General features: G+C 41.4%; 1 protein-coding gene across 1 annotated transcript in view; it reads right to left on the reverse strand.

Annotated features, from left to right (window-relative positions):
* The window catches only part of AKAP6 (A-kinase anchoring protein 6), a 698,126-nt gene that overhangs the window by 108,745 nt on the left and 567,103 nt on the right, over nucleotides 1–22,278 (reverse strand). Inside the window, exon 10 of the mRNA XM_030214549.1 lies at nucleotides 21,727–21,948. Within this exon, the coding sequence (XP_030070409.1) occupies nucleotides 21,727–21,948 (222 nt within the window). The remainder of the gene's footprint in view (nucleotides 1–21,726; nucleotides 21,949–22,278) is intronic.

Here is a 22,278-nt window from a genome sequence, read left to right on the forward strand (position 1 = left end):
ATAATAAAATAGGGTAAGATGACATTTTGGAGCTTATGGTAGCATTACAAGTCAAAGGCCTACCCTCTGTGGGAGGGCTTGGTAGAATGGGGCTTCTTTGGCGACTATGTAGTTCTGCAGAGGAGAGGGAGGTGAAGCTTGGGCAAATTTCAGTTGGACTTCTGGCTTTCCACAAGTTCTGGGTGGGTGGATGCTGAAACACATCGGTGAGCACGTTGGGTTGCTGATGCTCTCAGGGAATATTAACTACAACCTCTGGGATCCTACCAGGCAGAGCTGCCGAGAGGGGCCCGTTGCCAGCAGCCCAGGTGAAATCCAGGGTCTATCCCTCTCTTCCAACCCCCCCCCCCCCCCCAGTCTTCTACTTGTCTGGAGTCACTGAATGGCAGACAGCAGTGATCGAAAGATACTTCTCTGTCGGCCACGGGCTCTTCTTCCTGTCTATGCAGAAACAGGAAGTTACTTCATAGGAAGCAGAACGCGGCAGGAAGAAGGACAGGTGGCTGGCAGAGCACTGTCTCTCAATCACTGCTGCCTGCTATTCAAAGATTCCAGGAAAGCAGTGGTCCGTAAAGGGGGGGGGGGGGGGGTGCAGTAGCAGCAGCAGGGGAGGCAGCTACACTGGGAGGTCCCTTAACATTATTTGCCCAGGGCCCAGCTTTGTCTTTCAGTGGCCCTGCTACCAGGTATTTGTGACCTTGATCGGCCACCATTAGAGACAGAAACTAGGCTCAATGGATCTTTGGTCTGTTCCAATATGGTAAATTCTTCTGCTCATATGTTTCTATGGATTAATGCACATTGCAAAGTTTATCGTGATTTGTATTACTCTGTTTTGGCATTCATTTGCTGCTTTGTTTTCATTTGTATATGATGCAGCTCATTAATATAGGTCATGTTTGACCAGGCTTTATTTTTTTGTGCTACTGACAATGCTGGGCCCATCTGGTTTTCCTATGCCTGACTGTATTATTGCAGCCTAGTAAATTGGTACCTTAGCCAGAAAAGTGATCGGATATGATGCATAAGTCATAGATCTGGCTCATGTAGGAAAACCTCATGCCATCTCATTTTCACAACCTGAGTTGTATCACTAGAAGCTTTGCTCTAAAGTTGTAGAAATTGCTTTCTTATTATGAATATTATTAAGAAACATATGAGTTGATCTGAGCTTCTCAAACAATGTAAAAGGAGCATTTCTAGGGTGACTGTCTTCTAGCCAATCAAATTCCTCAGAATCTAATCGATCATTCTATTTAAGTTGGAATGATGATGATGATGTCTTTTTAGCTCTTTCAGTGCTACATTACTTTACAAGAAGAATAATAATTTCAGACATCAAACTGTTCCAAGGAGGTTTTTTTTTCCCTTTTTGTCTATGAAAGCTGTTATTATCCCCATATGACATTCTTTAATTTCTTTCTGTCATTCCTTATGCTGGGTTAAGTACTTTTAAATATGTTTGTTTTAAAGCATACAGTTCAGTGGTCTGGCATGATGGTTTACGCTTACATGCAATTAGTAATATCTAATATAGTTCCTATTCTAAATTAAAAACACTATTAAAATTCCAGACATATAAAACAATATGAAGATTAACTTATTCCACAGGAAGCCATAATAGCTTACAGATTGCTGTATCATTACTAAAGTGCTGGTTTCTTTTCCTAAATCTCCTCGGAATAAAGAATGCACTTTTGGCAATAATCTGCTAAAATGTGTCCATTATTGTTAAAATGCTGTTGTCTGAAGCCCAAACTCATCTGCATTTACTGAGGTAATGGTAACTTTTAACAAAAGGAAAAGAAATAGCATTGGATGTAAATGCAACTTAGTCATTAATGTAGGAAATCTCTTTTCTGAAGAAACTTCCACATCAATGTTTTTTTTACATCCAATCCTTCCCTACCCCCTCTTTATATACGGAAAGAATAGGTGTTCTTTTCTGAAGGAAAACAAAAGAATGTTACCTTTTGACGTTAGGTCATATGCTACCTATAAGTTCTTCCTGGTTATTATTTGAGCCCCTGGATTCAGAGATGGATGATCTCATTATCAGGAAGGCTAAGCAAACAATATGAAAATTAAATGCATGCACATCTTGGCTAACTAAATCCTTATATTTAGATCTTATGAATGTTAATAAGGATGTCTTAAATTTGTTGTTGGAAAATTCAGCCGCCCTTAAAGAAGCTCTCGTTATATGTGGCTGGTCTTTCAAACCACCATTCTAGTTTTGGAGAAATAGCTAGGAGTGGTGGCTTTGCACCATTACACTAATTTATGGAAGAATAGATATGTATGTGCTGGAACATATACGTGTTTGTTGGTATTTTAGTCACAAAAGAGAGGGAAAACAGTATACAAGTACAACAAGGTAAACAAAAAAAGAAGCAAACACTGGGCCTTCAGGATTGAGAAAAAATGGAGTCCTTTAATATCACAGATACCCGACACGGGCCGTGTTTCGGCGTACAGTCGCCTGCATCAGGGGTCAATAAACTCCTATCGGTCAATTTGCAAACTGCAGCGTTGTTTTAACAGCTCGTCTCTGTTCAGAAAAAAGCCTCCAATACTAACAACCGCCAAAAGTTTTTCTGAACAGAGACGAGCTGTTAAAACAACGGGAGTTTTACCCCGATTGTTTCACTTACCTCTTGCGCTGCAGTTTGCAAATTGACCGATAGGAGTTTATTGACCCCTGATGCAGGCGACTGTACGCCGAAACACGGCCCGTGTCGGGTATCTGTGATATTAAAGGACTCCATTTTTTCTCAATCCTGAAGGCCCAGTGTTTGCTTCTGTTGGTATTTTAGAGCATATTTATTTATTTTAAAATGTTCTATACCACCTATAACTAGGTGCTGTACAAACAAACATACTCATTTTCCATATAACATAAACATATACAGACTGCTTATAAAAAGTTCTCTCTTTGTGTAATTATAAAAATGTGGACACAAATAATTGAGTTTTCAATAAATTCCTAAAATGTGTCCCGCTAACACACTGGCGGAGCTGACCAGACAATGAATTCCATAATAGTGTTCAAGCAGAAGTGAAGGCAGAGGCTCAAGTATCTGCATAATGCAATTGCATCAATACACATTGCGGTGTCAGACCTTAATGCACGCCAGAGGCATAGCCAGACACCCAATTTTGGGTGGGCCTGGGCCCAAGATGGGTGGGCAGAACACCATCTTGTCCCACAAGCGATTTGGTCTGTCCCCCTCTCACCTGCATGCCATATGGTCTCTCAAACATCCTCCCTCCCCCCACATACCTTTTAAATAGCAGATTTTCACTGGCAGTGAGCAGCAACTAATACACACTGCTTATGTTAGCCCCACAGCCTTCCCTCTGATGCAATTTCCTGTTTCCGCATAGGCAGGAATACATCAGAGGGAAGGCTGTGGGGACAGTGCAAGCAGTATGTATCAGTCGCTGGTTACTGCAGGCGAAGATATGCTATTTACAAGGTATGCAGTAGGGAGAGTAGTTGGGAGTTTTTGGCTGGCGGGGCTTGTGGATCCCTGCCAGCTGCATCATAGGTGTGCTGCTACTGGGTGGGCCTGAGCCCAAAGTGGGTGGGCCTGGGCCCACCCTTGGCTACGCCACTGACATTGCACGCATTGGATGGTAAACAGTCAAAGTTTGCTTCAAGTAAAATGGTGAAGCCGTGAACAGTATCTGATGTATAACTGTCAACACCTTAAATTGAATTCTTTGTAAAACAGGTAACCAATGTAATTTCTTAAGCACAGGTGTCATACACATGTATGCCAGCCATTTGAGCAGACTACACTCTTATTTTTTCCAAAGCTGTGAGAGTACCTTATATCCTTTGTCAGTTCTGATGTTAGGGGATGAAGGGTCAAACAAACACCGAGGAGTTAAGAGGGAGACCACCCTAAGCCCTCCAGTGAAGCAATGAACAAAACAAGCAACTTTCTAAAACTTAGACATCTCCAGGAGAAGGTGCATATCCCAATATTCATGTCAGTGGACATAAATGTGCATTTGCCTTCTGAAATGGGGAACACAGGTGTATCATTTTGACCCATTCTAGTCCAGCCCAAAACATGCCCAGACCACACCCCTTTGCCATATGCATGTATTCACATTTTGGATAGTATATCTCAGCTTTCTAAAATTAAGGTTCGGATGTATATGCAGTACATTATTTCCATCACTTCAAAGTCAAGCAATGCCTGACATGGCCACGTTTCGCCTTCCTAGAGGTTGCATCAGGGGCTACAACTATTAGGGTCCAAGAGGGCACTTGCACTCAATAGTTAATTGTTAGTCCAAAATAAAAAAAAGCACTGAATGAGAAGGAGTTAGTCTGCAAGTGAGAATTCTGCTGCTAGCTGCTGAGCTGCTAGTTCCTGCTTTTTTATTTTGAACTATTAGGTGCAGGGCCGTGCCAACACAGTAAGCGAGGTAAGCACGGCAGGAGGGCGCCGTTTTCTGCGGGGCACCCCGCCGCACCATGCTTACCTCGCCCTCCTGCTCCCCTGTCCCAACTGCCCGCCCTCTTCTCCCCCCCACCAAGATCCCTTTTAAATTTACCTCCGTCTGGCAGCGACGGCGCAGCATCAGTGAAGGAGGCGGCGCTCCCGACGTCTCTACTAGTCTTCCCTTCGCTCAGTGTTCTGCCTTCTTCTGCCGTTAAGGAAATGACGTCAGAAGAAGGCGGGACATTGAGCGAAGGGAAGACTAGTAGAGACGTCGGGAGCGCCGCCTCCTTCACTGACGCTGCGCCTTCGCTGCTGGACGGAGGTAAATTTAAAAGGGATCTTGGGGGGGAAGAAGAGGGCGGGCAGTTGGGACATGGGAGCGGGCGGGCAGGGGAGAGAGGAGCGTGGATGGGAGGGCAGCAATCATTTTCACGGGGGGGGGGGGGGGGGAGAGGGCGCGCGCGCACCAACTGTTCGTTTGCGGGGGGCGCTGGGGGCACCAACTGATCTTCTGCAGGGGGGCACCACAGACCCTTGGCACAGCCCTGATTAGGTGCAAATATTCTCTGGGAGCCTAATAGTTCTAGCCCCTGACGTAGCCTCTAGGAAAGTGAAATGTGACCACATCAGGCATTGTTTGACTGAAGAGGTGGAAATAAAAACCTTTAAGAACAGAAGGCGTGTGTTCTGCTTTTGTGGACTGCTAAATGCTGGTTTCTGTATGTCCAAAATGCGAATAGGGCTTCTAAAATGATCATCTTAAAGATTGCAGAATTTAGTGTCTACTTGGTGTCCTGTACTGTTTGAAATGTTTTACTTTTTGTTTTCTACATGGATTGCAAGAAACAAATATACAATTTGACAAATCATCTATTTGTATCAGGTTCCTCTGTAAATTTGTTTTTTGTGTGTTTTTTTTCTTTCTTTTTAGGAGCAAGCATATCCAAATTATTATGTGGTTTTTGTTCTACTGGGATTTAGAAAGAAGAGTTCTCACAAAACTGCCAGGAAAGGAACAACAGAAGCATGGAATGTTTAATGGCTCCTAACCTCCCTCAAGAGTTCTTCCTTCCAAAATTCAAAGGAAGTTATAAATTGACTATTGGGTGGCTAACACAACTCTCCTATTTGGATACTTTCAAAAGCTATTGCTAACCAGCTGGATATTATCTGGATAAAAAGTGGCCAGATTAGGGAAAGAGTAGAGGTGGTGCCAGTACTTAACTGGATAGCAGTGATATTCCCCTGCCTTTCAGATAGATTTAGTCCTCAACAGTGATTGCCAAACATGTATATTCTTCCTTGAGCCATGTCTTTGAGTGTCTGTGGTGAAGGCATAGGTGGGCATGAGTGTTTACAGCATTGCAGAAATCACGTCAGTGACAGCCCAATAAATAAATAAATAAATAAGCCTTATATGACAGGGGGAGGTGGATAGGGAGAGATAGAAAATGCTGGATATGGGGAGTGGGGAATCAGAAGATGTTCAACAAGGAGGGGGAACTAGGGATATAGAGGGGAGATGCTGGACATGGGGAGGAGAAAATAGGAAGACAAAGAGAAGATCCTTGACACAGGAGAGGGCGGAATAAGGAGACATGGGAGATAATGGATATGGGGGGAAGAATAGGGAGACATACAGGAGATGTTAGATAGAGGGCTGGGGGAAAGAGAGGGAGAGTTACTGAAAGACTGGGGAATGTGAAGCTGGAGGAAAGAAAGATAGAGAATGGAAGGGCTGGTGTGAGAGAAAGATGGAAACTGTAGGTAGATGTAAAATAGGTGATTGAGGACTGAATGATAAGAAGATGTGAAAGCTGAGAGGATACAGAGGTAGAAAAATAAATGAAAGAAAGCTGAGAGGAAAAGATCAATGTCAGAGATGGATGTAGGACAGGGGACAAAAGAAATAACAAGTACAAAGGAAACTCTAGAAAGGATTAAGAGAAAACTTAAGAAAGCAGAAACCAGAGGCTGAGAAAATAAAAAAAAATTAGAAAAGTAGGATGGCTATAAATAAAAAGGTAGAAAAAATTATTTCCCAATTTAGTAATTGAGACGTCAGTTTTTGGAATGTACTTCTGCTATTTTTATTTTTTACACAGTACAGGGGAGAAATAAAAGGAAAAGTGCAGAGGGTAGAGACCAGCTTAGAAGGGGAAGATAAGAACTATAGAGAGAGAGATAGAAGAAGTTAAAGCTGTTAATACTACCTTGATTACAGGCAAATGTATTTGTAGTAGAAAATTAAAGCACCAAAGATTGTCTCAAGATGTTTGAATCTGAGGATTTTAAATTTTCCTAGGATTCAGGGTGTTTCTTTTCAAAGCTTGTTTAAGAGATGTCTGTTTATTTTATTTATTTATTTATTTATTTGTTGCATTTGTATCCCACATTTTCCCACCTATTTGCAGGCTCAATGTGGCTTACATCATGTCGGAGGTGCAGTTGCAGACTCCTGTGTTTACAAATACAGAGTGATGGTCAGATGAGATAAAGTTCATGTGAGACAGCCACATGAGGTCCTTGAGCAGCGGGAGAGTTGTGTTTTGTGCAGTCTGAATTCTAGTGTTGTTGTGTTGCAGAGATCAGGCATTTGTTGGGTTGGTAGGGTATGCCTTTTTAATTTATTTATTTAAAAATGTATAGCTGGCACCATCTACAATTCTAGGTGGGATACAATGTATACACACATGAAGGGCTAGATTGATTGATTTGTTCTTATATCCCACATTATCCAAAAATTAATTTCAGTTCAATGTGACTTACATTTAACAGAACTCAAATTATATTAACAATATACTGAATAAAGTTACAATTCACAAGAATCAGTCATAAATATACAATTCTCCAATTTTACAAATCAGTCTTAATTTCTTAAAGACACGTTTTCAGGTTTTTGCAAAATAGTAAGTAATTATTTATACCTCTTATTTCCTTGGGAATTTGATTCCACCATTTGGATTCCAAGTAACTTAGTTGCTGTGTGAGCTTAATTATAGATGTTTTTGCAACTGGGGAGGTGGAGAAGTAGTTAGTCTCTTGTTATTGGTTCTGTATTCCTTCTAGACAGAACAATTAAATCCACCATTTAACCTGGTGCCATTCTAAACCAAATTGTGTATATGAGGGTACTAATCGTGCTTCAATTGTCAGCCAGTGTAATTTCAGGAATAACAGGATTCTACATATAGTGCCAAAAAAATTGGCACTGAAAAAAAACACTATTCTTTAAGCCACACAATGTTAGGCGCAGTTTATAGAATAGCGCTTACGCCTGGAAATCATGTCTAACTTTAGGCATGGCCATTTGCACCAATTGAAACGTGATGCAAATGTAGGCGTGTATCTCCATTATTCTATAACACCGTACGTGAATTTTAGGAACACCCTATTATGCCCATGTCTCTTCCATTTTCACACCCCTTTTTTCAGATCATGTGTACATTTTAGGTGCAGATCCCATGCCTAAATTTACACACATGAATGCCAAGTAAATCTAATTAGTGCCAATAATTGCTTGTTAAAAAGACAATTATTGGTGCTAATTTAAGTCATTATTCAATTAAATTGAACACACAAATTGGGTGCGCACCCAAATTTGCATACACATTTTCTAGCAACTTTTAAAAATTAGGGGGAAGTACATAAGTCATACAAAAATACAAAAAATATTGAAGAAATGAAAACATAAAGGTCACTGGGGAGTGGAGCTTAAGCTGTTCCAGGACTAGGGAATTAGTTGTGATGACAAATAGTTCAAGAGAGAAGCACTAGCAGTGGGATGAGAAATACAGCAGCCTGATGGCCACAACAGCTAGGAAATGAAAAACATCATCTAATTCATTTCCAGCTATTGCCAACTGCTGGACATCAACTTGAGCAGAATAATGATGAGAATTTTGAGGCTTCAGCTCTCCCAGTGACTTATTTAACAGCATTATTGGAATCTTCAGATCACATGGTATGTTGGAGAGCTATTTCGTTGGCCATGTTAGTTGCTGTGTCTTTACATAGTAACGTAGTAGATGATGGCAGATAAAGACCTTTATGGTCCATCCAGTCTGCCCAACAAAATAAATTCATTATATAAGGTATGATCTTATACTTCATATGTCCTTGCCATTTTCAGGGCATAGACCATAAAAGTCTGTCCAGTACTGTCCTTGTTCTAAAACTTCTGAAGTTGTCATTGAAGCCCCTGAAAAGCCCTACTCCAGCACATCCAAATCTGTTTCAGCCATGATCAAGGCACAAACCGTAGAAGTCTGCCCAGCACTGGCTTTGGTTCTCTATTACTGGTGTTGCCACCTAATCATCGCTAAGCTTCTTTGGATACATTCCTTTAAAGCTGGATTCCTTTGTGTTTATCCAACTTATTTTTGAATTCTATTACCATTTTCATGTCTACCACTTCCCGTGGGAGGGCATTCTAGGTATCTACCACCCTCTTGATGAAAAAATACTTCCTGATAATATTCCTGAGTCAGCCCCCCTTCAACTTCAATTCAGATCATCTAGTTCGACCACCTTCCCATCTCTGTTTGTAAAGGTGGTTTGTTTGTAGATCAATACCTTTCAACTATTTGAATGAGTCATATCACCCCTGTTTCTCTTGTCCTCCAGGGTATACATGTTCAGGTCAGCAAGTCTCTCCTTGTACATCTTGCTACATAAACCCCATATAATTTTTGTCACTTTTCTTTGAACTACTTCATTTCTTTTTACATCCTTAGCAAGATACGGCCTCCAAAACTGAACACAATACTCCAAGTGGAGCCTCACCAATGACTTGTACGAGGGCATCAACACCTCCTTTCTTCTGCTGGTTACACCCCTCTCTATGCAGCCTAGCATCCTTCTGGCTGTGGCCATCGCCTTGTCGCATTGTTTTGTCACCTTGAGATCCTCAGCCATCATCACCCCAAGGTCCCTCTCCTCAGCCAAGCTTATCAATCTCTCCCCTCCTATGTAGTGCATCTCCTTTATATTTCTGCACCCCAAGAGCATCATACTTCACTTCTTTGCATTAAATTTTAACTGCCAGATCCTGGACCATTCTTCAAGTTTATGGAGATCGCTTCTCATGGTTTCTACTCCCTCCAGGGTATCCACTCTATTAGCTATCTTCATGTAATCCGCAAAAAAGCAAACCTTTCCTTCTAACTAGGGGTGGGCATTTAACACGTTAATAATGCCATTAATGCATCAAATTGTTAACACAGATGGAGATTTTTAATGTTGGCCCTTTGTTTTAACATGGATCCACCTCTCTTCCCCTTTGTTTACCTCTACCGCTGGATTTTCAGTTTCTCAACATAATGGTGCAGAAACTAGGGGAAATCTTGCGTTTTCAAGCCCCGAGTGACTTCCCTGACTCACTGGAAGAACCCTCCTGACCCTTCTTAGAGCCGTTCCTGGCAACTCCTCCAACACTGCTCCCTAGACTCTCTCCCACAAGGCACGGCTTCTGAGTCTGTCTCCCATTCTGGCGCACACATGGTGCATTTTGGTGCTGCTACTCTCTCTCTCTGTCTCATGCGGTGCAACTTCTGAGTCCCTCTCTCTTTCCGGCACACACACACGGTGCATTTTCCTCTGGCAGACCTTTCAATTCCTGCATTTATTTAACTCTGTGTTGTGAGCTGGACTAAGTTTGAAATGCCCAATCAGTTTTCTGCATTTTGCTAGACTAATTTCCAAGTTGGTTGCTTTAGTACGGCATTTACAGAAAGCTGAAGTGAATGTGCAGTGGTAAAGCATGATTAATCAAGCGACTAAAAATTTTAATTGCATTATGGATTGCGATTAAAAGTTTGTTAGCACTTTCCACTCCTACTTCTAGCCCTTCAGCAATGTCTCTCACATATAAATACTAAACAGAATGAGCCGCAGCATCAACCCCTGAGGCAGTCCACTGCTCACCTTCCTTTCCTCTGAGCAGATTCCATTTACCACTAACCTCTGTCACCTGTCAGTCAACTAGTTTCCAATAAAGTTCACCACTTTGGGTCCTAAGTTCAGCTCTCTTTGCTTATTCATGAATCTTCTGTGAAGGACCATATCAAAGGCTTTGCTGAAATCCAAGTAGATTACATCTAACACATGTCCTTTATCCAGTTCTTTGATCACCCAGTTAAAGAGGTCAAACAGATTCAATTGGTAGGCTTTTCCTTTGGTAAAGCCATGCTGCTTCAGATCTTGTAATTCACTGGTTTCTAGAATGGTAACTATCCTGCTTATTTTTGAAAGAGAAAAACGCCTATAGTGCGACCTAAATCTGGAGATAGACGTTTGTCTTGCAAAGGCGCCCAAATCGGTATAATCGAAAGACGATTTTGGGCGTTTCCAACTGCACTCCGTCGCGGAAACGAATAAAGTTGACGGGGGCGTGTCGGAGGCATGGTGGAGGCGAAACTGGGGCGTGGTTATCAGCCGAGGAGAGATGGGTGTCTTTAGCTGATAATCGAAAAAAAGGCGTTTTTACCGCGATTTTGGGTCACTTTTTTTGGACCCTTTTTTTTCACAAACAAGTCCCAAAAAAGTGCTCCAGCTGCCCAGATGACCACTGGAGGGAATCGGGGATGACCTCCCCGGACTCCCCCATTGGTCACTAACCCCCTCCCTCCAAAACAACCCCACTTTAAAAACTTTTTTTCCAGCCTGTATGCCAGCCTCAAATGCCATACCCACCTCCATGACAGCAGAATGTGTTCGATCCCGTCACAGCCTTTCCCTGGGTCAGATGTGGCTCTCGGGTGCAGTACAGAGTCACATCAGCATTGCATTGTGGTGGGTGTAGGGTATTGGTCTCTGTGATTTCATTAGCTTGTGTTACAGTTTCACGATGTTGGTAGTTGGTAGGCTCTTCTCCCATGGTGCTTTCCCCCCTGCCTACTGGGTCAGAGTGTGCCCTGTTGTGTTTCCTGTTGTAGTCCATGCGGTAGTGGCCATTTTTGTAAGCCAGTTTTAGTTCCCTTTCCTGTGTTAGCCACGTTACAGAACTTAGTTCCTCCCTTGAATGTGGCTAAAAGAGGGCATTGTACACCATTCTGCCAGCTCTGACCTACTGCTCATCTCAGTACCAGGGAGACTCGTTGCCAGTGGGGCACAACCTCTGATCTGCAGTTAACTGTAAGTAAACGCGGTTATTCCAAATAAGGACGTTTTCGGAGAGATTAGTCTTCAGGTGTCAACTGGTGTGCCAATGTTATACAGCAGCAACAAGTCCTAGAGGCCTGCGTGTATGCAGGTCCCTGGAGCACTTTTAGTGGGTACCGCAGTGCACTTCAGGCAGGTGGACCCAGGCCCATCCCCCCCCCCCACCTGCAACACTTGTGCTGGTAAATGGGAGGCCTCCAAAACCCACTGTACCCACATGTAGGTGCCCCCTTCACCCCTAAGAACTATGGTAGTGTTGTACATTTGTGGGTAGTGGGTTTTGGGGGAGGGGGGTTGGAAGCTCAGCACCCGTGGTAAGGGAGCTATGCATGTGGGAGCTTTTTCTGAAGTCCACCACACTGACCTAGGGTGCCCAGTTGGTGTCCTGGCATATCAGGGGGGCCAGTGTACTATGAATCGTGGCCCCTCCTATGACCAAATGGCTCGGATTAGGACGTTTTTGAGCTGGGCGTTTTTAGTTTCCATTATAGCTAAAAAAAACAAACGCCTAGCTCAAAAACGTCCATTTTTTCCGAAAATACGGTTCGACCCGCCCCTTCACGGACTCGTTCTCGGAGATAAACGCCCATGGAGATAGGCGTTTCCGTTCGATTATGCCCCTCCACATTTTCCTTCAGCAGCGACTCCATTATTTTTCCTACTACCAATGTGAGGCTTACCGGCCTGTAGTTTCCCACTTCTTCCCTGTCCCCGGTTTTGTGAAGAGGGACCACATCAGCTCATCTCCAATCCTGCAGAACCTCTCCCGTCAAGACTTCTCTGAGCTCCTTCAGTATCCTGGGATGTATTCCATGTGTCCACATAACTTGTTCCACTTTCAGGTTTTCAAGCTGTTTATAAATGCTTCCTTCCGTGAACGGCGCAATATCCACTCCATTCCCAGATATACCCTCAGCAGCAGACCATGGTCCTTCTCCAGGATTTTCTTCAATGAACATCAAAGAGAAGTATTTGTTTAGCATGTTCGCTCATTACTTTCCACATAGGCATTCCCAGCATCTTTCAGTCTTAAGGTTCCATTCCTATCTTTTCTCCTTTCCCCAATATATCTGAAAAATGTCTTGTCACCTCTCTTTACAACTGTAGCCATTTTTTCTTCCACCTGCACTTTTGTTAGCTGTTTCCCCCTCCATTTCTTTGAGTTTAAACCTCTGGCCTCTTTTGCCCTTATTTTTTCAGCTATTTGTGTGAAGAACCATATAGGCAGTGGTGTGCTGGAGGCGGCTTGCACTGGCTCGCACGATCCGGTTAGCCCAGCATACCTCAGCTTCCTACCTCATCATATCCTCCCTCAGATTCATCATCCCTCCTCACTGCCGTCTGTCAAACATTACTGTTCCAGCAGTGCTAGTGGTAACACACTGCCTGGCCAACCCGGAGTCTTTTCTCTGCCAGATCCCACCCACACACAAGCAAGAAGTTGCATCAGCAGGGCAGGACACAGCAGAGACAAGGCTCCGGGTCGGCCAGGCAGCGTGTTACCGCTAGAGCTGCTGGAAGAGTAAGGTTTGAAGGATGGCCGGTGAGGGAATGGAAGCTGAGCGAGGTATGAACTCGTAAAGGAGCAGGAGGGAGATGATGCTGTGCTTGGGAACAGGAGAGAGCATGAAGTAAAAAAAAAATGTTGAAGTTAATTAGGTTAGTCTGTTTTCCCTTCCCACGCAGCTGTCTTCGCTGTGAAATCAAAACAAAAGCAAGCAAACCTACGAGCTGCTGCATCCACATTGTTGTTCATTATTGTTGGTAGCATTTTAATTTAATCTCACATATTTTCAAAGATGCCAGCTTTTGCAGCATACAGATGTACATAGAGGTCAAAGGAAGTATAGTAATGGAATAACTTTTTATAGAGTAGTAATTTGCTATAAATCATAATCAGTGTGTCATTTAGAGGAGCTGGTTATAGGGACACCATAGCATGTGTTATATTTGTGAAGAGACTTTTTTCTCCTGGTAAAGGGCCATTAAAACAGGTATCATGTTATAAGAATCAGGTGCTCAACATTCAGAGTTTCTATCTATCTATCTATCTATCTATCTATCTATCTATCTATCTATCTATCTATCTATCTATCTATCTATCTATTTAGTTACTTATTTATGACATTTATATCCCACATTAAATATGAATTAGTTTGAAACCTGACAACATTTAAATTTTTTTCCCTGTGCCTAGATCAAGAGAAAAAGATGGTTTATGGGAACTTGCTTCTTTTGTTTTGTTGGAATGCAGTGGTGTATTTTTATAGAAAAGCACTTAATATTGTTTATTACTACTATTTAAGAGAGAGAGAGAGATTGAATAATGAGGGCAAAGCTACCTTCATGTAGAAGTCCAGAGTCAGTCTAAATGTGCCAACGTTTTCCAGTTCTGTGGTATATATTTATTTCTTCTTCAAGTCTGTTTGGTTGTAAAAGGCATGGTTTTTTGTGCGGGGGGGGGGGGGGTTAATCTTTGTTTCCCGGATGTGTGTTTGTATATAGATGAGTCCTGGGAATAATGATGGCTAAGGGAAAGCAGCAATAGAACAGTTGAAGCTGAATTACATTTATGTTCAAACAAAGTGAATTATTTTCCGTGGAAATTAAATCTGTTGGCTGCCTGCTATGTGAATATTCCATCACTCTTATTATTGCTACCAAGTATTAAATAATTAAGGCATATGCCTTAAAACATAGATTGTTTAAATTCATTTATCTAGACCTTACATACACAAGGTATTTCTTGTTAAACCCAAAGGCAAAACCTAAGGGTGGTTAAACAATTTGGTATAAACTGTGTTGTTTATGACTTTAGTTGTTTTGTACTCCTTTTGGTCCGACTGATCTGTACATCTGTTGTGTTATTTTATTGAGTGGAAATAGTTGAGTGGTCTTATTGGAAGGGAGGGGAGTACAGGAGGGCAAGGGTTCTTAGGGTTGCATGGCCACATGGAATTTACAGTAAAGGATATTGTATATGTTAATATTATTTGTAAATTGGTTGCTACACTGTACCTTTGTACCAAAAAAAATGTACAATAAAGTTATGTACATATATATCACTTTTTTTTGGGGGGGGGGGGGAAGAGAGAGCCTGTTGTTAAACATTTACCAGCACACCACTGCATATAGGCTTCCTATTTATCTTGTTTTTGTTTACTTTCTTTGTATAAATATCAGTTGCCATATTTATAGCACCTTTCAGCTTGGACCACTGCACTTCCACTTCACCTATATCTACCCATGCCATCAGCTCTTCAGGTATTCCCCCATTTTATCAAAATCAGTACATCTGAAATCCAGTACTTCGAGTTTTGTTCCGCTTTCACTCTTAAATCAAACCATATTGTGTGATGGTCACTGTTGCCTAGGTGGGCACCCACCCAGAGATAGGAAACACTTCCTTCATTTGTGAGCACTAGATCCAGTGTCAACCCATCCCTTGTGGGTCCCATCACCAACTGTCTGAGCAAGGCACTTTGACAGGCATCCACAGTCTCTCTGCTTCCTTCCAATTCTGCCGACGGGATGTTTCAGTCCACATCAGGCAAGTTGAAATCTCCCAGCAACAGTGCCTCCCCTTTCATACCAAGCTTATGGATATCTTTTATCAGATCCTTATCCAGCTTCTCCATTTGTGCCGGAGGTCTGTAGATAATACCTGTGTAGATACAGGTTCCATCTTCTCTTTTTTGGATGATCCATATAGCTTCTTCCTTTCCCCAGGTTTCCTGCATTTCAGTCACTCTGATATTATTTTTCACAAACAGCGCCACTCATCTACCTCTTCGGCTCTCCCTATCCTTCCTAAAAAGATTACAGCCTGGTATGGTCACATCCCATTCATGAGAATCATTGAACCATGTCTCTAGAATAGCAACAAGCTTTCTTGAAACATCAGCGCTCGCAAATCTTGAACCTTTTTACTTAGACTATGAGCATGTGTGCGCATTGCTTTCCATGTGCTAAGTGAATTTTAATGGTTTTCTATATTTATATGACCTTTCCCTCTGCCATCATGTTTTTTTCTGGGGGGGGGGGGGGGGGGGGGGGGGTGGCTGAATTCCCTTGTTTACTTTACTTTTGGAACCTCCATCCTTCTATTTTGGGGCATAGAATCTGTACTTATCCAGACTTGTCAAAGGTTACACAAGAATGATACAAGTTATTTCTTTCCATGCATCAGGAGAAACGTAATTTGGGGGGCATCTTTTATCTTAAGATATCTTTGTAAAGGTTTGGTAAAATATCTGGGGCTAACTATATATTCTTTGTCCAAAACAATTGGGATTTTTCCTTGATACAAACAAGTTGCTTAACCAGCTTATATCCTCTCTGTCTCACATTGTTAATGACAATAGATAACGTAGATGCACTTAATTGATTCTTGTCACCTAGGTGTTTGGGGTCTATTGGAATCTTTTCCTTTATTTTTTATTTTATTTGTATATGAGATATGAAATATCTAATACTTACTCATTTTTCTAATTTTTTTTTGCTTGTGTATATTTTCATTGAAACTAATAAAAAAAATCATTTACTACATCTTCAACTAAAGCATTCTATTGTTTGATTAAATTATTCACAGACTCCACATTTTGTGGAGTCTGTGTTTTGTTGAATAGATGAAAAACACTATCCAGTTTAGATTTGAATTCTTTAATTTATTCCCAAACAATCCTACATTACCTGCAGAAAGGTAAATCAATGAAAGGAGTTACATTGTTTATGCTGAGATTTCAAATTTATTTGAAAATTTTATTAAAAAAAACAAACAAGTACGGAAATCATGCAGAGCATGGCTCGTGTAATTCTTTCTAACCCATTTGAATGCAAATGCTTGTGTGTATGTAGAGGTGGATTTGCATGTTTATGTGTATGTGTGTGTCTGCGTGAACATGCATGCTTACATGTGTGTGTGCTTTCTGTGTATCTATCATCAGGAAAGGAGACGGGAAGGCATTAATTACTGTTACAGTGGATAAGTTAAGGTATACTGCAGCTGTTGGAATTGCTTCTCCCATAGAAATGTACTGTGGCATTTTTTGGAAGGGGTTAATTTTTCTTCAATTCCTGCCCCTCCTCCCACTACCACCACCACATTCATATGAAAAATTCATTTCTATAGCATAGAAACTTCCTCTATATCAGTAGTTCTCAAACTTGTCCTGGGGGACCACCAGCCAGCTGGGTTTTCAGGATATCCCTAATGAATATCCACTATATGCAAATCTCTAGATCACCTCCTCCCTCCCTGTGACTAGAGCTGCTTTCCAGTCCTCTGTACTACTGCAATGCTATTGGCTGGCTCCTACCTACAGTCTCTGCTGCTAGTTATAGATTCACTCACATGGGGGTGGGGGGAGAGAGAGAACCAGAAAACTGTAGATAAAGGTTTTAAACTGTGAAAAAATGTCCAGACATATTATCTATCATTCTACCTTCTGGACATGAATGTAAAATTCTACTACTTTCAGAAAGAAGCCAGATCGTTGGCAATCCTAACCTCCTGAGTCCTGAGCACATCTCACAGGGACCCCCTAAACATCTGGATATAAAGTATATGGATAGATTGCCAATAGCTTAATCTGGCCCTACCAACAGCAACAGATGCTACTTGGCAACACACACAGCAACCAATAAGAAAACTGTATAAAAGTAGTTTTCTTAGTACAGTACGAAGCCGATTATCCAAACGCTGATCATCTAGATTTCCAATTATCTGACTCACAGTACCTTACCAACCAATCCTCGCGATCTGCGCAGTCTTCTGCAGGAAATAATGTTAATCGGAGCGGGGATGTGGCAGAGGGAAACCTTTCTTGGACGTGGCAAAGAAAAACTTCTTGCTCTTTAAGCTTGCTTGGATGTGGCAGAGAAAAACATCCTTGCTCTTTAAGCTTGCAGGGACACAGCAGAGGAAAACTCCTTGCTATTTAAGCTTAAAAATGGCAACAAAGCGAAGAAGTCATGTTATGTTACTGAAAGACAAAATTGATATCGTGGAGAAATTAAGAAAGGGAGTGTCAGGGAAAATCTTTTACAGAAGAATATGGTGTAGGAGCATCAATAATATCTGGCATAAAAAGATCTTTAGGTTTCTGGTTGCTCTGACTGTGATGTTGAGAATGTCAGCAAATGAATATGCATTGATGCAAATGATCCAGGATATCAGATCATAACAGGTGATGAAATTGTGGAATTAGTACAGGACAAGGAATATGAAGAATCAGAAACTGATGATGATCACCAGGTTAATGCTGATGCGGGACCGACACATGCAGAAACATTTGAATGTTTAAATATAGCAATGGCTTGGCTGGAAAAGCAGGAAGAAAGCAATGCGATGCAGCTCCTTTTCTGAAAAGACTACATGATCTTGCAGCAGAGAAACGAAAATCAGACTTGAAGCAATTAAGAATTACTTCCTTTTTTAGTGTATAGTAGTGTATATACCTGTATGTACTTTACTTTTAAATACTGTACTGTACTTTATTACAGCATATTTCCCTTTTTCTACCAACTATCGTTGAACATAAAATGATTGTTCAGTGCTCTGATTGTGACTTCCTTTTAAAATGTTTATGTCCAATTATCCAGGTTTATGATTATTCAGACCACCCCCTGCAGAGGATACTCCGGATAATCGGTGTCATACTGTAGTTTTCCACAGAAAACAAAATAAAGGGATAGAGAATTATTTATATTCCTTGTATGTGTGAATCTGTAGGGTCTGTATATGTTTGTATGTGTGTATATCTATCTATCTATCTATCTATCTATCTATCTATCTATCTATCTATCTATCTATCTATTCTGTGTTGTATATGCGCTGGGTATACGTTATATCTCTGCAGAGGGTAGCGGGGTGGAGAGCCCTTGAGGGCAGCAAGATTTAGGGGCGGGGCAATTTAGAGCATGTAGGTAAAGTTATGAGGGATCAGTTTGGGGTGGGGCAAATGGTGGGGGGTGGGGTAGTTGCAAGTAGGGTAGTTTTTGGGTTTGAGGTAGCTTGTGAGATGATGGGGCAGTTGTGGGATTAGTTTTGGGAGTAGGGGCAGTTTGCAGGGTGGTGAGGGAGTTGCAGAGGGGTAGTTTAAGCCCAGAGGTTCTCAAATAAGTGCTTGGGGTACATCCAGGTTGTTGGATTTTTAGGATATCTGTACTGAATACGCATGAGTTAGTTTTACATACAGGGGACGAAGTGCATGCAAATGTCTCTTACACATATCCATTGTGGATAAGCTATAAACCCATCTGCTGGGTGGGTCTTGAGATCTGTGTAGAGAACCAGTTCACTAGCCTCTATTTTTAATAATAAGTTCTCTCATCTGTCATTTGTGAGATTATTTCATTCTCTTGCACCTTGTGATAGCGAGAGGTGTAGCCAGCATTGGATTTTTAGGGGGCCCAGGGGTGGACTGGGGGGCAATGAATTTCATCTGAAGGGGTGAACAAATATGTGGATAAAGGTGAGCCAGTTGATATTGTGTATTTGGATTATCAAAAGGCATTTGACAAAGTACCTCTTGAAAGATTCCAGAGGAAATTGGAAAGTCATGAGAAAGGAGGTAGTGTTTTATTGTGGATTAAAAACTGGTTAAAAGATAGAAAACAGAGAGTAGGGTTAAATGGTCAGTATTCTCAATGGAGATGGGTTCATAGTGGGGTTCCACAGGGGTCTGTGCTGGGACCGCTGCTTTTTAACATATTTATAAATGATCTAGATATGGGAATAACTAGAGAGGTAATTAATTTGCTGATGACACAAATTTATTCAAATTTGTTAAATTGCAAGAGCACTGTGAAAAATTGCCAGAGGACCTTAAGAGACTGGGAGACTCGGCATCCAAATGGCAGTTGACGTTTAATGTGAGCAAATGCTAAGTGATGCATGTGGGAAAGCGGAACTCGAACAATAGCTACATGATGCAAGGTTCCACATTAGGAGTGACCGACCAGGGAAAGGATCTAGGTGTCATCGTTGATGATACATTGAAACCCTCTGCTCTGTGTGCGGCAGCGGCTAAGAAAGCAAATAGAATGTTAGGTATTAGTAGGAAAGGAATGGAAAACAAAAATGAGGAAGTTATAATGCCTTTGCATTGCTCCATGGTGCGACCACACATTGAATACTATGTGCAATTCTGGTCACCGTATCTCAAAAAAGATATAGTGGAATTAGAAAAGGTACAGAGAAGGGCGACAAAAATGATAAAGAGGATGGGATGACTTTCCTATGAGGAAAGGCTGAAGTGGCTAGTGCTCTTCAGCTTGGAGAAAAGATGGCTATGATAGAGTTCTATCAAGTGGAGTGGAATGGGCAGATGTGAATTGCTTATTTACTCTTTCCTAAAATACTAGAACTAGGGGGCATACAATGAAGCTACAAGGTAGTAAATTTAAAACAAATTGTTGAAATTTATTTCTTCACGCAATGTGTAATTAAACTTTGGAATTTGTTGCCAGAGAATATGGTAAAAGCAGTTAGCTTAGCAGGGTTTTAAAAAGGTTTGGATATCTTCCTAAAGGAAAAGTCCATAAGCCATTATTAAGATGGAATTGGGAAAATCCACTGCTTATTTCTGGGATAAGCAGCATAAAATGTATTGTGCTCTTTTGGTATCTTGCCAACTACTTGTGTCCTGCATTGGCCACTGTTGGAAACAGGATACTGGGCTTGATGGTCCTACGGTCTGTCCCTGTATAGCTATTCTTATGCTCTTATGTTTCTCACTCCCCTCTCCCATCACATTTCTTACCTTTGCTGGCAGTTGGTGTGATCCGCTGCCGGAACTGTGTCAGTGCTGCCTTATCAGAAACGAAGTTGGCATTCTCCCTTCTTGCTGCTGACATTGGCGTGAACTGAGTATACGCAAGTAGTACTGATGTCAGTGCAGAAAAGGAGGCCATCAGCTTCTTCCCTATTGAGACAGCACAGGGGAAGTTCCAGCAGGGGGATCTCATTGGCCGGCAGGGAATTGGGCATCCCCACCAGCCAGTCAAAGGGAACTCCAGTTGTGGAAGGGGCCTGAGGCAAAGGTAGGGTGTGGCTATATCACTATTCATCACTTTGTTGATAAGAGTTAGAGCAGAGCTGGCGCTAAAAAAAGTTCTCAGGGGGATTGTCCTTGAGGCAGCTCAGGTTTGAGCAAAACATATGTCGGACAACATAACCCCTGGGTCCAATGATAAATGGAATTAAAAAAGATAAGTTAAATAATTAAGTTATAAAATGAAAGCTAAAATATGCTACAGCTGACCTGTGAAGATGATGGATCTTGTTAGCATTGCCATATGAAACAGTTGTTGTTGGCAATGAACATCACTGAGGTCAATTGGTGAAAGGAATAAAATATTATTGAATGGTTTTCTAAAAAATCCTCTATTTAAGTTGCATTGTGTATATATGTGGCTGGATACCTGGGAGAAGGTTTAGATTTCTTACTATTCATAGCACTGCAGCTTTCTTTTATTTTTTTCTTGTATGTCAATTCTGACTCCCTTTTTGTATCTTTTGCATTTGTTCTTGAAGGATACAGTCTAGAAATTATTGGTAAAATAAAATAATTAAAAATAAACAACCAGGATGCAATTGGAGTTTTCTCTCACTTCAAATATCATAGCAAATCAAATGTGTGTATGTGTGTGTATGCCATTTTGAAGTTCAGTGAAGAATAATCTTCTAATATTCTAATCATGTTTCAGTGTTTTTTAAGAAAAAGGCTTGCCCCAAAGAGACAAGTTTACTGAGTCACTTCCTTCTATAAATGTAATTGCTTTGCTCTATTTTCCCTCTAATAAAAGTTCTTATCACAGATTCTAACACAAATTCCATTGGAGTTTCTACTGTGAGCCAGCCATATTGGGTGAAAGAAGGGAACAAAAAGAGAAAGGAAAATGCTTGCCTAACACCCTGACTACTCTTCAGAACCTATGTTTGCACCTTAATTCCCATTTGTCCTCAATCTTTCTCTGTCAACTAGACTATAAGCTCTACTGAGAAGGTACTATCTCATTTACAAGTCTGTAAAGCTCTGCACAGAGCTTGTAGTGTTCTGTAGTAGCAGTAATGATAATAACAGCAAAGGATGCTTCCTACCTTAAAATACTGCAGCTGCTTCTCTGCGACCATCTCTCCTTTCTCACGCCGCAGGCAGGAGTTGAAGATGAAGAGTTCTGTTTCTCTCAGCCATCCTTTCAGCTCTTTGATCTGCACCTCCAGTTCCTTTACCAGTTTGCCGCTCTCCGGTGAAAGCACATCCCGTGGACTTGGCTCACTCTGTCCCCCCACTGCACTCTGAATCTTCTCTCCTAGGGTTTTCTAATATGAGAATAAGAAGCTTCGTTATAATAGTTGTACTTGTTGGAACTAATAAGGTTAGTGCTTTCCATAATACTCAAAAATCATTTAAGAATCTACACACCATTATAAAAAGTCTTGCAGTAACAAAATATTTGTTAGATGACTGAAACTTCAGAATTGGCTTGAAGCGCTGATATATCCTCTACTGCCCTTTTGACCTGCCAGTTACAGTGGTGGAAATAAGTATTTGATCCCTTGCTGATTTTGTAAGTTTGCCCACTGACAAAGACATGAGCAGCCCATAATTGAAGGGTAGGTTATTGGTAACAGTGAGAGATAGCACATCAC

This window comes from Microcaecilia unicolor, chromosome 9, assembly GCF_901765095.1.
Source record: "Microcaecilia unicolor chromosome 9, aMicUni1.1, whole genome shotgun sequence".
NCBI lineage: Eukaryota > Metazoa > Chordata > Amphibia > Gymnophiona > Siphonopidae > Microcaecilia > Microcaecilia unicolor.